At 50.1% G+C, this 14,410-nt stretch overlaps 1 protein-coding gene across 1 annotated transcript; it reads left to right on the top strand.

Moving 5' to 3' along the window:
- The first annotated feature begins 9,238 nt into the window (after positions 1-9,238).
- LOC135829587 (SID1 transmembrane family member 2-like) lies at positions 9,239-12,683 on the top strand. Its single transcript, XM_065341978.1, has one exon. The coding sequence runs from the start codon at positions 9,354-9,356 to the stop codon at positions 12,300-12,302; it is 2,949 nt and encodes a 982-aa protein (XP_065198050.1). The 5' UTR covers positions 9,239-9,353; the 3' UTR covers positions 12,303-12,683.
- Positions 12,684-14,410: the final 1,727 nt, after the last annotated feature.

The following is a 14,410-nucleotide window of genomic DNA, read 5'->3' as shown; positions in this document are numbered from 1 at the left end:
TCTGGCTGTTCTATTCCTACGGATTTTTCCCACGTCTTGATCGGAAACCTCGGCAAATTGCATGGGTCCTGCAGGTTGCTGAGCATTGCGCGCTTTGGTTGAGGCTCATCCGGCTCGTCCAAGATCTCCTTCGCGAGCGACTCGGCAATAAAAGTTTCAGTTTCTTCCTCAACTTTTCGGAGGAGCTCATTCACATCGCCAATATCGTTCAACAAAGGGGCTTCTTTTCTCCCAGTTCCAGATCAAATGTTGGAGCGCCATGAATTTTAGGCACCGGCGGATAATGCTAGTTATATGAGGAAATTGTGCTACTAGCACTGCTAGTTATTTGGAGCGATTATGCTAGTTATAATGCTAGCAGTGCCGATAGTGCTACAAAAATGTCAATCCAGTGGGAAATAATGACTCTTTCCCTATGCAGTCACTCGGAATATGGCAGTATCACAGGGCAAACACGGTGGAAACATAACACATTGACATTGAACTTCAAGACAAGCATTGCAAATTTGGAAATCAAATTTGCAAAAAGTGTGCACAATGCTATATTTAGCTCCAAGTACAAGTCAGTGCAGTTTGAACAACTCCGTAAACGCAGCAAACAGTGCCAAACACGCTTCTGGCAACGGTGGCATCCAGCACACACTTTCATCTGGACGTAGTGCTAGTTTCACACATCGATTGTGCCAGACAAGGTCACATTTGGAGGCTTTATGCTAGGGCAGTGCCGGTCTTCCCCACATGGGTTATTATGCTAGTTATTATGCTAGCATTATCCGCCGGTGCCTAGGGCCCATGATGACAGTTGTGGTTGCAATTTTTTTACGGTACCCTGCAGGCGCGTAGCACCGCCGTTGGAGGTGGTCCGGTTGGAGGGGGTCTGGGGTATCTCCCCCCCCCGGAAAAAATTGAAATTAGGGTTCAAAATCCTGCATTCTGGGCTAGGCCTTGGCGGATAATGCCGGCAGAAAAATTTTAAAAATTTCGGTGCAAAAAAAGCAGAATCTGCCACCTTTTCGAGCATTATCAGCCAAGGCCTATTCTGGGCACTTCTGGGCGAAAAAGTGGTCTGGCCCAAGCCGGACCGGCCGGATCGGCTGCTACGGCCCCTGCCTGTGGGGATTAGGCCTTGGCGGATAATGCTCGAAAAGGTGGCAGATTCTGCTCGAAAAGCAGTGAAATTGGCAGAACCATACAAACCTTATGGCGGGCAATTCCTCGAATTCTGCTCCATTTTTTTATCCACATACCAAACATGCATGAAACGTACCAGAAAAAGTACCGAATTCTGCCAATTTTTCTGCCGGCATTATCCGCCAAGGCCTAGTGGGGATTGCCCTATCAAAAATTTAATAATAATAATAATAATAAACAGTCGCTCTTCTGCTTTAGTTATTTATTAGTCAACTCTTTTTTTGATTATTATTATTATTATTATTATTAAATTTTGAATAGGGCAGTCCCACAGGCCTAGGGCCTTTTTACAGGGTACCCTATGAATTGTTGAATAGATGAACGGAAGTTTCTGAACTCTTTTTTTGATCTTGTTGGTTTTCCACTTAGTCGCTCTTTCCGCGCAATCCGGTGCCTTGTATTTTATCAAACATGCGGCAAGTAACCAATGAAAGACCATGATTCATGGACATGAAGTAGAGAGTCAGTCCAGTGGCTACTGCCCGTCGTCAATTGACGACGGGCAGTGGAATCCGTTCCTGCCCGTCGTCAAGTGACGACGGGCAGTAGAATCCGTTCCTGCCCGTCGTCACTTGACGACGGGCAGTGGAATCCGTTCCTGCCCGTCGTCACTTGACGACGGGCAGTGGATCCAGTTCCATCACCTTTGAGCAGGCAGGACCGCGCTTTCCAGCCCGCGCTATTTGATCTGTCATTGGTCAACTCCAAGGCGACGATCACGTGACAAGCGGGAAGTTATTGTCCGCTCAGTTACATGCGCGCGTGTGTGGTCTGTCATTCTCGTGCGTTGCAGTTTGTAGTCAGACCAAGTAAGTTGCTGTTTTGTGTTTCAAATTCGACGCCCTCTCCTGTGCTGACTGATAATCTGCAGAAGGCGAGAGACAGTGGCAAGACCACAGGGCTGTGCCTACTAGACATGTCGAAGGCTTTTGATAAAGTGCACCACAACAAGTTAATTCAAGACCTCCTTGCGGTTGGAATTTCTGGAAAAGCCCTTAGTTGGTTCGTCGACTACTTGTCCGGCCGCAAGCAGCAGATCCTCATCTCGCCTTCAACCAGCCCTGCTCTGGCTTGCACCTGCGGAGTGCCCCAAGGCTCTGTTCTCGGCCCTGTCCTCTTCAGTATACATGTATACACACGCGATGTCCCTTTGGTTTCCTCCAGTGTAAATTTGCAGATGACATAGCCCTGTACGACTCCCAGGCCTCAGCGGCGGAAGCGTCCAGAACCCTCACCACAGCGGCAACTGCTCTGGCCGGTTGGCTGAAGTCCCGAGGCCTCATCTTGAACGCCACCAAGAGCCAGGTTCTGACTATCTCTCCCCAGCAGCATGTACAGGAAGTAACAGTCAAAAGCGGCGACTGTCTCCTCCCCTCAGCGTCTTCTGCGCGCTACCTCGGCGTTCACCTTGACAATCGCCTAGATTGGGACACCCATGTAAACTATGTGGTCACCAAGGTTGCCAAGAAAATTAGCGCCTTGTGGCGGGCACGCCGAAGCCTATCAAGACGCTCTCTTCAGGTGTATGTGAAGGCGGTCATAATGCCCGACCTGCTTTATGGCTCCTGCTGTTTTTCAGCCGCAATGCGAGAGGGTCAACTGAAACGACTGCAAACCACGCAAAACAGAGCCATCCGCTGTATCGATGGCAACCCGCCCCGGACAGCCATGCAGCCGCTGCTCACTGCTCACTCCCTGTACCGTGTCAGCGAGCTCTGCAGGCAGAAAATATTGATCACCATCTGGCGGTGCATCCACGCCCGCACAAGCCCTGTGCTCGCCCAGCTTCTGACCCCGGCACAAGGCACACCTACCCGCCATCAGCAGTCAAATGGCCTACTAAGCCAGGCAAACCGTAGCCGCCGCGGTCAGCGGAGATTTTCTGTTGCTGGTGCTCTGCTGTGGAACGCTCTCCCTGGTGAGGTCCGCACAATTACCCGGCTACCTGAGTTTAAGCATGCATGTGTACCATACGCTTGTAGGGAGTAGTTCGAGTTGCTGCTGATCGCTCTGCTCTCCCTCCCCGTGCAGTTCAGTAACCCGCACGTAGTATCACAGATACATCGTATTCTCTCTCTCTCCCCGTTTACCCGCAGTTATTAGTATCCTATTCTCTTACTATGTGCTTCCATAGCTTTTACTATGTTCTTCCATAGCCACTTCTAGGCTAAGCCTTCGCCGTCATTTTATTGGGTCGTCATCCCGTTTGAATGTGCAAGTGAAATAAAAACCAACCAACCAACCAACCAAAATTCGAAACTCCGAACAGTAGAAACTTGATCTGATCACGAACCACAAAGTACAAGAATGGCAGTCCGCATGCGCGTACATGTAACTGAGCGGGGAATAACTAATTAATTACTTACCGGGCAATACCGAGAAATACAGACCGCTGAGCAAGAGCGCTCATTGGCTGTAGTACAGGCAACCCTCACGTGACATGCAATAAATACCGGTACACGTACCGGTATGGATTGGTACATGGAAGTCGTTTCGATGGCGCTCTTTGCCTTCGCGAATTCGGCAAATTGAGCCCTCTATATCTACGGACGGTTTTTTACATATGCTTCGCTCTCCGGTATGCCCACACCATGAATTTGTGGAACTGTTGGAATGGTTGGAACGGTGCTGCAATGGCTTGCAGACTACCTCTCAGATCGGACACAGTATGTCAAAGTCGGTCAGGTACAGAGCTCACCATACACCAGCTTCTCCGGAGTACCACGGGGGTCAGTTCTCGGGCCCCTGTTGTTTGTTCTCTACGTCTGTGACATTGCGAAAGAGCTGTCCCCTTACAAAGTTGCGACCCTGCAATTTGCGGACGATATCTCAATTAGATCCAGCAGCATGAGCACGGATGAGGTATCCCAAAATCTCTCAAGTGATGTCCAGCACCTCGCTGATTGGCTCAGGAACCGCGGTCTCATCTTGAATGAAACGAAGACACAGATCATGCCGATATCGCCAGTACGATCTCAAACATTTGACTTGCAAGTGCAATGTAATGGACTGCCTCAAAAAATATCTTATTCAACTCCCAGTATCTACTAAGACCTAGCAAGGAAGAATTGGTCACATACATGTACCATTTGCTATGCTCGTGCCACACCCATTTTGAGTTGAAAATATGACCAAAATCCTAATAAGTATACACATGACATCAAGAGTACACAAAATAATGTTATGTACTCTTGATGACATGTGTAGGATCTAGCAAATTACCGTATTATCTCTATTATAAGCACGGTCGATCCTTTATTTTTTCAATGTACCTCCGCCCCATGCTATTAATGGAGACGTTCCTTTATTGGAGACTGTTCCATTATAATTTCAACCTCATTTCATAGGCATGTTGCCATGGCCAAATTCATGTCAGACACACACATTTCAGGGTTTTTCGCCGGTACAGACAATGAATTTACACAGTGTGCTTATAATGGAGACTGGGCACTTTATTTTTTGAATGCCGCCCCAAGGTGTTCTATTATTGGAGACGTGCTATTATTGGAGACTGTGCTTATATTAGAGATCATAGGGTAAGAGGTAAGGATACAGAATCACAACTCAAAACACCTCCTTGTACAGAAAAAAATTATCGTCTATACAGTGATCGCAACACAAGACTGTCAAGAGTGTGAGGCATTGATGTCTCAGCTTGGAGCCACATGTGTGTTTTCATAGTGTGTTCTGGTCTGATGCTTCCTGGATGATGCCTTGGCCGCATAATTTTGCCACAAACTTTTCGATATTCTGCTTGGCATTTCCTTTCTCCGTCGATATTTTGCTTTGGTTTTGCTCGAGATAAAATGAGTTGCAAGGAAAAATCAACAATAATTGTCGCTGATGACACCCCAGCGGCAAATGCTTGCACCCAAAGTAGCATAAAAGGGCCTTTTTGTGACTCCACACGATGCTAGCATAAACAGCAGTTTTTACCGGCATCCGATACATTTTTGCCAATTTTGGCATTCTGGATGTGGAATTCGGTCTAGATTACACTATGAAACTAGTATTACGGTACTACCACATTGATAATTGCATGCACTACATTCAATTTGTTTGCATTACCTAGTTGTGACCAAGACCCACATTGCCATTGGTACTTCTTGGTATTTGCTCTTTTGTATTGCAAATATTTCCATAGCAACATGATGCCAACATCGCACCTTTAAAAACTCTTTTTACATACCTGCTTTGTGAGAATTCATAAATAGCACGGAACACCGTTTTCAACCCAAATGTTTCACCATTACCATTAATAGGTAGCATAATTCGTGTTGTCTAGCATCCAAACTAGCATCTTTCTGAGTTGTCGGCTAGCATCCCAAAAAGCATCTTGGCAACATTTAGCTAGCATCTGCCGCTGGGGCCTAATGACGAGGCATTTTTGATTCAGCTCCTGCTGCTGCTCAACTTTCTACAAAAATTGTGGCCATGAGTCTGTTTTGTCCAACTTTTGTGCTTGTTTTCAACTTTGGTGACTGATTGTGTTGAGAAAGTCCCTGAGAAGCCTTGGATTTTCTCAAAAGCCCACCAAAACTCGATATTTTGCTCAAAACTTGCCGGCAACTAGCGCATCCGATATTTTGCTCAAAGAATTGCTAGCAAATTTGGGCTGTGAGTATGACTAGCGCATATGGGTACATGTACAACCAAGAGTACATATATCATTATGTAAAGAATATCTCATGAGTACGAGGGTGATACCGGCGAATATCAATCCCGACTGCGAAGCAGAAGGGATTGATATGAGGGTACGGTAGCACCCGAGCTACGAGGGTGATATTCTACTTATCACATATGACCCTACGAACCTAACACGTACGACCGTCATATCCTGCTTATCACATGCTACATGTGTACATCGAGTCCATAAACATAAACATGATACTACAATTGTAGTACTACCCACTACTGTACATGTAGTAGATTTGACCCTGTGAACTGAATAGGACGTAGATAATCAAGCGAGGTACAGAGGGCTTGATGGCTGATCAAAGCCCAAGGGTCCAGCCCGAGGGCCGTAGGCCCAAGGGCTGGGCCCGAGGGCTTTGATCAGCCATCAAGCCCGACTGTACCTCGCTTGAATATGCTTCAGACGATCCCCAACATGTGGACAATGTCGGCCTTTTCTTTTGGGATTTCAGAGCAGCCTGAAGTCTAAAGTGCATGTCGTTTTCGTCCCGTTCGTAAGTTTCACACAGAGATTACAGCAAAGGGAAAGTAATGTCAGTGGACGAAAAACCTGTTTCGTGAGAAATTTCTCAGGACTACGTGTCAAGAGCCAGACGTGGCTGAAGAGTCACGGAAGTATTTTCACTTCCACCATACACGCCTTGCTCACGCTGCATACTGCTGAGAGTTCTGCGGTGCTGGAGCTAGATTTCCAACTCCACAAGTTGAGAGCCACCGCATCCCCGACCACCACCCCTATCGGTTTCTTGTTTTTATAGCCAGATCACCTTGAAAAGACTGAGATTGGGCATGATCAGGGCTTTGATGGTTTTGTCGTACAGTTGCCAATGGCAGCGGGCTTTGATGGTTTTCTCGTACAGGTTGTCAATGACAGCGGGCTTTGATGGAATATCAAAGCCCGCTCTCCGAGGCTGCTGATTGGTCGTAACCTAGCAAAGGGCACGTGGGTCGTTTGAAATCACATTGTGTGGAGACCCTCTCCGATGCCACACCCATTCACCCCCGTCTGACACATCATTCGCGGGACAGAAATATTCAAAGCTTCGAATTGTTTTATTATTATTATTATTATTTCACAATCACGATGACATAGTGCCAATAAGCATGTGATGCGGGCGATTTTAACCAGCCATGGTGGGGACAACTGAGAAAAAGAAGGAGAAGAAAAAGAGAAAAGAAAACAAAACAAAAGGAGTACTATAGGAACCTGGAGAGAGCAGTATGAAGATTAGGCTAGCAATGGAAAACAACGAATTCAATTCAATTCAACTTAGGCGCGGGCAGAATGGAACAAAATGCAGCGAAGGTGTCACGAGACTTTACCTCCTGCGGAAGCCGAGACCAATGAGAATAGGACTTGAACAGAGGGGATTTTAAAAGGATCGATGACCTGGCAAGTGGGAAATGGAGAGAACAGTTTTAGTTGAAGTCTAAGCAGAAGTGAAAGGACATCAATGTAAAAGAGTCCCAGGAAATAGAGATAGAAGAGAAGATGATGAAAATGAAGCAATATACTGCACTGTATCTGAGAATTAGCGCTGCTCACAGGCTTTGACATCATGAACGTGGATGTGAACAGCGCCTGCGAAGTTTCCGGAGAAGATGAACTTTGCGCTGTTCTCCGAACTGACACACGATGAGGCTGGCGAGGCTGGTGGTACTTGTGGCCTTTCCAAGGCTTCCAATTCAGCCGGAGTTGACTCCTGCAGAGCTTTATCAACCTCCGCATTGAGCAGGCGAGCTGTAGCAATCTTATGTTGCTCGCTAGGCTGCAAGTAAGCTGTTAGGCACTTGTATTTCTGAACCCCTGAGACACTGTGATATGTGATGACGAACCGGACAAGGTAGGTGAGATGCTCGGGGTTGTTTTTCCAGTCTTAGTCCGGTATACCCTTTCCTTGGTTATGTACATACAATTATCCCTTCACTGTGCATAGTTCGAAGCTCCCCCCCCCCCCCCCCAACACACACAATGGTTGCCTCTTTGCTTTGTCATACCACAACCATTCAACGCGGTGAACCCCTCGATAGGCGATTTGCCTTTGAGTCATCCTAATAAAGTTATTATTACCATAATGTTACGCTTGAGGTCTTGTAGCTGGCGGTGAATAGCACTGCGGAATTGCAGCAAACTGTTCTTGGAGTACGAAAGCTTGTGGATCTGCCTAATTTCCACATACGCATGCTTTAGGATTGAGGAAAGGTTGGTAGCTGAGATGGTTTTCAGATCACATTTTTTCTTATAGACTGTACACCAAACATCCGAGACACGTTGGTGGCTCGCTTCGTGTTGGTTGAAACACGGCTTTCTCGGATTCTGTCGATCTCATCCTCCGACACTTGCACAAATCGTTGAGACGTTTCTTCTACAATACTTGGCTCGGATGTTACACGTTTTTCCGTGGTGGTCTTCTCCAGTACTTCGCCATTCGACAAAGTTGCAGTTGCGGTTGATGATAAAGAAAAATCAGACACTTCGGCTAGTTCGCTGGGTGATAAAAAAATTGAAATAATTTGCAGCAGCCTCTAAAAGCTCTTGATCTTCCAAGTCACCTTCACAAACGCCCAAATCAAAGCTAGCCATTTTTCTCACGAGGACACGATAAGGACAAGCTTTAGAAGAAGAATGGTAAGTTTCTGTTTGTGCTTACCCTCGCCTTGTCATTCTTCATGGTAGGTCAACTTGGATGCGTACTATAGATGGAATTGCATATGTAAGGAATTCATTGTTGTCACTAGCCCCTCCACATAGACCCCCTCCCACAATCCCAAGCCAGCTGGCCAAAGGAGGGCTGGGGGGGGGGGGGGGGGCTGGCGACGGCAGTGAAATCCTAAATATGCAGTTTCAGCTACAGTACGCATTCGAGTATGTGAGTACCAATGGGTACTGTACTAGGTACGCAGCCGGGTGTGATATGGAGCAGCAGGGGTGATATGGAGCAGCCGGGTGTGATATGGAGCAGCCGGGTGTGATATAGAGCAGCAGGGGTGATATGGAGCAGCAGGGGTGATATCGGCCTATATCACCCGCCTAGGAAGGGCAGTGATTGGCCCATTCCTAGGAAACGGTCACCTGATATGTGATAATATTGTTTTATGTACTCTTTGGTACAATTCATAATAATACCAGCCCAAATTAAGCCACTGAATATGCAGCATGACGCATATATGGCGCATAGCCCACATGGTGACTTGATCGCGACACGTGGCGCCTACGCCTAGACTACGGGATTCTTTTACTTTTGCATCAACAATAACGTTTTTGGGCAGGGAGTACGACCACTCCTTGGTTCCCCCTGCGAGATTCAAGCACCAGACCACATGGAGTCGAGGAGGAGTTTCCTTTCAGCAAGGGCGAGCCACAATGCTAGGTTTTCTAGGTAAACAGTCAGTCTCGGCCTGGGATTCTAGAAGTATTGCTCGAGTTTGGCTGTTCGGCTGAGGTGACAGCTGAAGAGCACAACAGGATGATGGGCCGTAATGGAGCTGTATCCGGAGTTTTGCTGGCGCTCCTGATGTGTGTGGTTGGCGTGTGTCGTGCCGCGATGATCAATGCCGATGTGGAAACACAATACCAGGATACGGTGTCACCGGGCAGCACTCGCGTCTACTTCTTTCGCTGGAACCAGCACAGCGCGGCGGCCGGCCGGGCCGTCGACAGCTTGCTGCCACTGCGAGTGTCGGTGAGCAGCGCGAACGCGTCCGACAATAGGCTACTGACGGTGCTGGTCCGCGGCAATCACGGCGCCCTCTCCTGGGTGCTGCCGATGGCCGCCGAGGGCAGCAGCGGAACGTATCAGAACAGCACACGGACGATCTGCCCCGGCGTGCTGGGCAACTCGCCGAACGGCAATCAGACCCTGCTAGTGGACATCTCAACGCCAGCCAATGCCACCCTGGACTACACACTCAGGGTGGAGGCAGTGCACGATTTCACACTGAGAGCAAACGAGAGGCAGAGCGTGTTCCTGAGTCCCGAGGTGCCGGTGTATTACGAGTACAAGTTCGCGCCCGATGACGAGATTGTAAGCGTTCGGGTGGACGCCGACGAGGACCAGTGCGCCATCGTGTCCGTCAAGGAGGCCCGCTGTCCCGTGTTCGATCTGCCCCACGACGTCCGCTCCTCGGGCTTATACCAGACGTTTGCCATGTCGTCGGCCCTGCCCATCCAGCGCCGCAACATCCGGGGCAGCTCTTTCTACGTGGTGATTGTGAGCTTGTCGGGCAGTGAGGCGTGCCAGGCCTCCTTCCATCACCAGTTTCTGGAGGGCAGCGGCGGTGGAATAGGCGCGAGCCTGCGTCAGGCGAGGCGCTACACGCGCGCGGCGTACGTGAGCGTGGTGCGAACGCCGCGTCAGCAGTTCGCCGTGCCGGTGTTCGCCCTGGTGGGCTTCTTTCTGGCGTTCTACGTCGCGTCGTTCCTGGTCCTGGTGCTGCGGTTCACGTGCCGCACAGACCGCACGCTCACACTCGCCGAGTTTGTCCTCGGCTCGCCGCCGTCCGCCGACACCAAGTCCGTGGAGGCGCGGCGCCAGACGCTTATCGTCGAGGAGCACCCGTGTATCACGAAGCGTCGACTGGCCCTCGGCGCCCATCAGTCCAGCTCGACGTCAGTGTGTATCGAGCTCGGCTCTCCCACAACACCGTCGCCGTCGCCAAAGATCCCCTTGCCGTCCCCTAGCCACCTGGCGAGACGCAGGGAGAAGTCGAAACTGGCGGCCATGAATTCGGGCAGCCCTCTGGTGGTCGATGCTTCTGCAAACAACGGGCAATTGAGCGCACAAGCGCTTGATGCTCCCGACGACGCAAGCAGTGGTAACGACGGTCAAAGCACTCGGTCTAGTGGCAGCGACGTGCTCAACCAGCACCAGCTGTCAGCCGGCGGCAGGGAGCGCAAGGTCCCTCTGCAACACACGTCGTTCCAGACGTTGGACGACGTCAGCGACACGGAATCGCGTTTTTTCCCCGCCAGCAGTAGCGTCACGGGCTCTGATCGGCTACGTGCCGTCTCCTGCTCCACCAACGCCAGTGCGGACAGTATTGACTCCGCGGGGCTCGGCAGCAGCAGGCTCGAAAAGCAGTCTGGCTCACTCGGGAACAGCGGCAGAGACGCCCCCGCTCCCCCCGCGCTCACACTCTCCGTGGCGCCGACCAAGCGCAAGCCGCAGTCCGAGGCACTGGTGCTGGACACCCTGAGCATGTCCAGCGTGTCTCGACTGGGCACTTTGTCCAGCGTGGCGGCGCTGAATCAGGCGCCTCCGGAGGTGCTGGCCCGCCGCCTCCGCTCCTACCCGCTGCTGGTGGTGATCGTGGGCGTCTTCTACGGCATCCCGGCCTTGCAGCTAATGCTCAACTATCAGCTGGCCGTCGATCTCACCGGCAATCAGGACATCTGCTACTTTAACTTCCGGTGCGTGCGCCGCCTGGGCTCGTTCAGCGCGTTCAATCACGTGATCAGTAACCTTGGTTACGTGCTGCTGGGCGTGCTGTTCATGCTGCTGACGGCGCGTCGCCACCGCCTGTACTCGCACCGCACCGCGCAGGACGCTCGCACGACGACGGCGCGCGGCCTGCCGCAGCACTTTGGCCTGTTCTACGCGCTCGGGCTGGCGCTGTGCGTGGAGGGCGTGATGAGCGCCTGCTACCACGTCTGCCCGACGCCGCTCAACATCCAGTTCGACACCACGTTCATGTACATCATCATCTGCCTGGCCAACATGCACATGTACCAGAGCCGGCACCCGGACATCATCATCTCGGCGCCGCGGCCCCTGGCGTTCACCGCCGTGGTCATCACCATCGTGGCGCTCGGCGTCCTGTACAACACGCCGGCGTTCTGGGCGTGCGTGTTCGTGCTGCACATGACCGCCACGGCCGTCGTCGTCGCGCACTTCTACTTCAACTCGCTGGCGCGCATGCAGGAGGCCGTGCGCACCATGCTGAGCACGCGGCGCGTGCGGCCCATGCGCCAGCCCTACCGCTGCCTCCTGCTGACGATTGCGGCCGTCATGAACCTGGCAATCGCCGTGTACGGCGTAGTCTCGCAGCCCACTGGCTTCTCCAACTACATGCTGTCGATCATGATTGCGAATCTCGTTCTCTACACAGGCTACTACTGCACGCTGAAGCTGCTACACCTGGAGCCGTTCCGGCAGATCACGCTGCTCTACTTCTTCCTGTGCATTCTGGCCGCCCTGCCCGCCACCTACTACTACTTGAAGAGCCCCGCCGACTGGAGCAAGAGTCCCGCGTACTCGCGATCGCTGAACAGCCATTGTACGTTCCTGGACTTCTTCGACAGCCACGACCTCTGGCACATTTGCTCAGCTCTGTTTGTGTTCTTCACCTATCTGGCGCTACTGACCATTGATGACCCGTTGGCAAACGTTGCCAGAATAGAAATTCCCTCCTGGTAGGGAAATCCCCTCCCGGTTGGGAAATTCCCTCCCGGTAGGTCAATCATGGTTGTATTGCTGGTGTGTGGGTTTGCCCCCACAAGAATAGAGTTTTCTTTGACCTTGAAGCTATTTATCTCTATCTCCGTCTATGTGTCTCTCTCACAATTTTTAAAAGTATGTCACATCGTGTGTGTAATAATATGTGTGTGTGCGTGAGTGTGTGTGTGTGTGTGTGTGCGTGAGTGTGTGTGTGTGTGCGTGAGTGTGTGTGTGTGTGTGTATGTGTGTGTGTGTGTGTGTGTGTGTGTGTGTGTGTGTGTGTGTGTGTGTGTGTGTGTGTGTGTGTGTGTGTGTGTGTGTGTGTGTGCGTGAGTGTGTGTGTGGATGTGTGTGTGTGTGTGTGTGGGTGTGTGTGGGTGGGTGTGGGTGGGTGTGGGTGTGTGTGGGTGTGTGTGGGGGGTGTGGGTGTGTGTGGGTGTGGGTGTGTGTGTGTGTGTGGGGGTGTGTGTGTGTGTGTGTGTGTGTGTGTGTGTGCGTGAGTGTGTGTGTGTGTGTGTGTGTGTGTGTGTGTGTGTGTGTGTGTGTGTGTGTGCGTGAGTGTGTGTGTGTGTGTGTGTGTGTGTGTGTGTGTGTGTGTGTGTGCGTGAGTGTGTGTGTGTGTGTATGTGTGTGTGTGTGTGTGTGTGTGTGTGTGTGTGTGTGTGTGTGTGTGTGTGTGTGTGTGTGCAGGTGAGTGGATGCATGCAAGTGTGGGCGTGTGTGCGTACGAGTGTTAGCATGTGTGGGTGTGGCGGCGTGGTTGGGGAGACTGCTTGCTTGCTCTCAATTCGCAACGACTCCGGAATAGCCCGTTTCGCTGCAGGATGCTGACACTTGTTGTCAATACAGATGCTATTCTAATATTTTTTTAGTATTTCCAATGCTGATCTTGCTGCTTTCCTGGCTATGTGTTCTGCACTGTACTGCAAACTATTTGTGTAATAAAAGGAAATTAAAATAAAAAAATTTGTGTAATAGAGAGGTTTAAAGATGCATGTTATTCCCGTAGCTATGCAGAAGACGTTACTTCAGTAACGTCTGACGCTAGCCAGGGTCTACACAGCTTTAATTTGGTGTTGGTTTGTTTGTGTGTTTGTGTGTTTGTGTCAAGCCTGGCGCTATCCCGTATCTGTCCCGTACCGTACAGTACCATCAAATACAGTTGGCCACATACAGCTGGCCGCAATATTCAAATAGGGCTTTCAAACGCAAGATCATAACGTGAAACAACTTGGAAGAATGAGTATGAACGCGAAGTGTATGGGGGATTTCATGTGGGGCGATAGTGCGGGTTCTAATCCCAGGTATAGCCTAAAAAATAGGAGAATTGAAAAATTTATAACATCCCTTTTCTTTTTTTTGCCGTCATCAAGGCGGCAGACGGTGTCGTATTACCCTCGACCGTACCTATCCCGTACCGTACCTTACATTCAAAGACGGCTGGCGTTAATGCATATTCAAATAGGGCTTTCAAATGCAAGATCATAACGTGAAACAACTTGGAAGAATTAGTATGTATGCGAAGTGTATCGGGGATGATGCGGGTTCGAATCCCATTTATGTCTCAAACAAAAAGTAGAAACTTATAAGAATTTATAACATCCCTATGCTTTTTTGTCTAGGTCATCAAGGCAAAACAGCATAGTGTAGGGCCCTGAGCTTCCAAGCTCTCTCGTTTCCGACGTGACGCGCAATTTGACGTCAAATTTGGCGTAAAATGCCAAATTTCGACGTGAGCTAGCTTCAGGTCACTGGCGTTGTTTTTCGACGCGGCAAACCAAATAACGTGAGCTGAACTTTTTCGCGTCACGTCAGAAATAACGTGCATCTTTTAAAACCTCTCTATTGTCCGGTACTGAGTTTGTTACTGACATCTTCTTTTAAGTGCTACCTTGAACTCATAGTACTCTAGTTAGGCGTAGATTTTCCAATTATTTGCTCTAGATTGTGCTTTCCCGAGGACAGAAGTCACGTGGCAACGAGCAGGCAGTGTGCCCAATTACTGCTTTTCTACTTTTGTTCAACCCTGCCATTGGATCTCTGAATTTAGAATGCATGTTTTTATAAACCTGTGCTAAAAGTCAGAG

The sequence above is a fragment of the Sycon ciliatum genome, chromosome 13 (assembly GCF_964019385.1).
Source record: "Sycon ciliatum chromosome 13, ocSycCili1.1, whole genome shotgun sequence".
In the NCBI taxonomy this organism is placed as follows: domain Eukaryota; kingdom Metazoa; phylum Porifera; class Calcarea; order Leucosolenida; family Sycettidae; genus Sycon; species Sycon ciliatum.
Note: the sequence above shows the minus strand (reverse complement) of the source record. Positions and strands in the feature narration are given on the sequence as shown.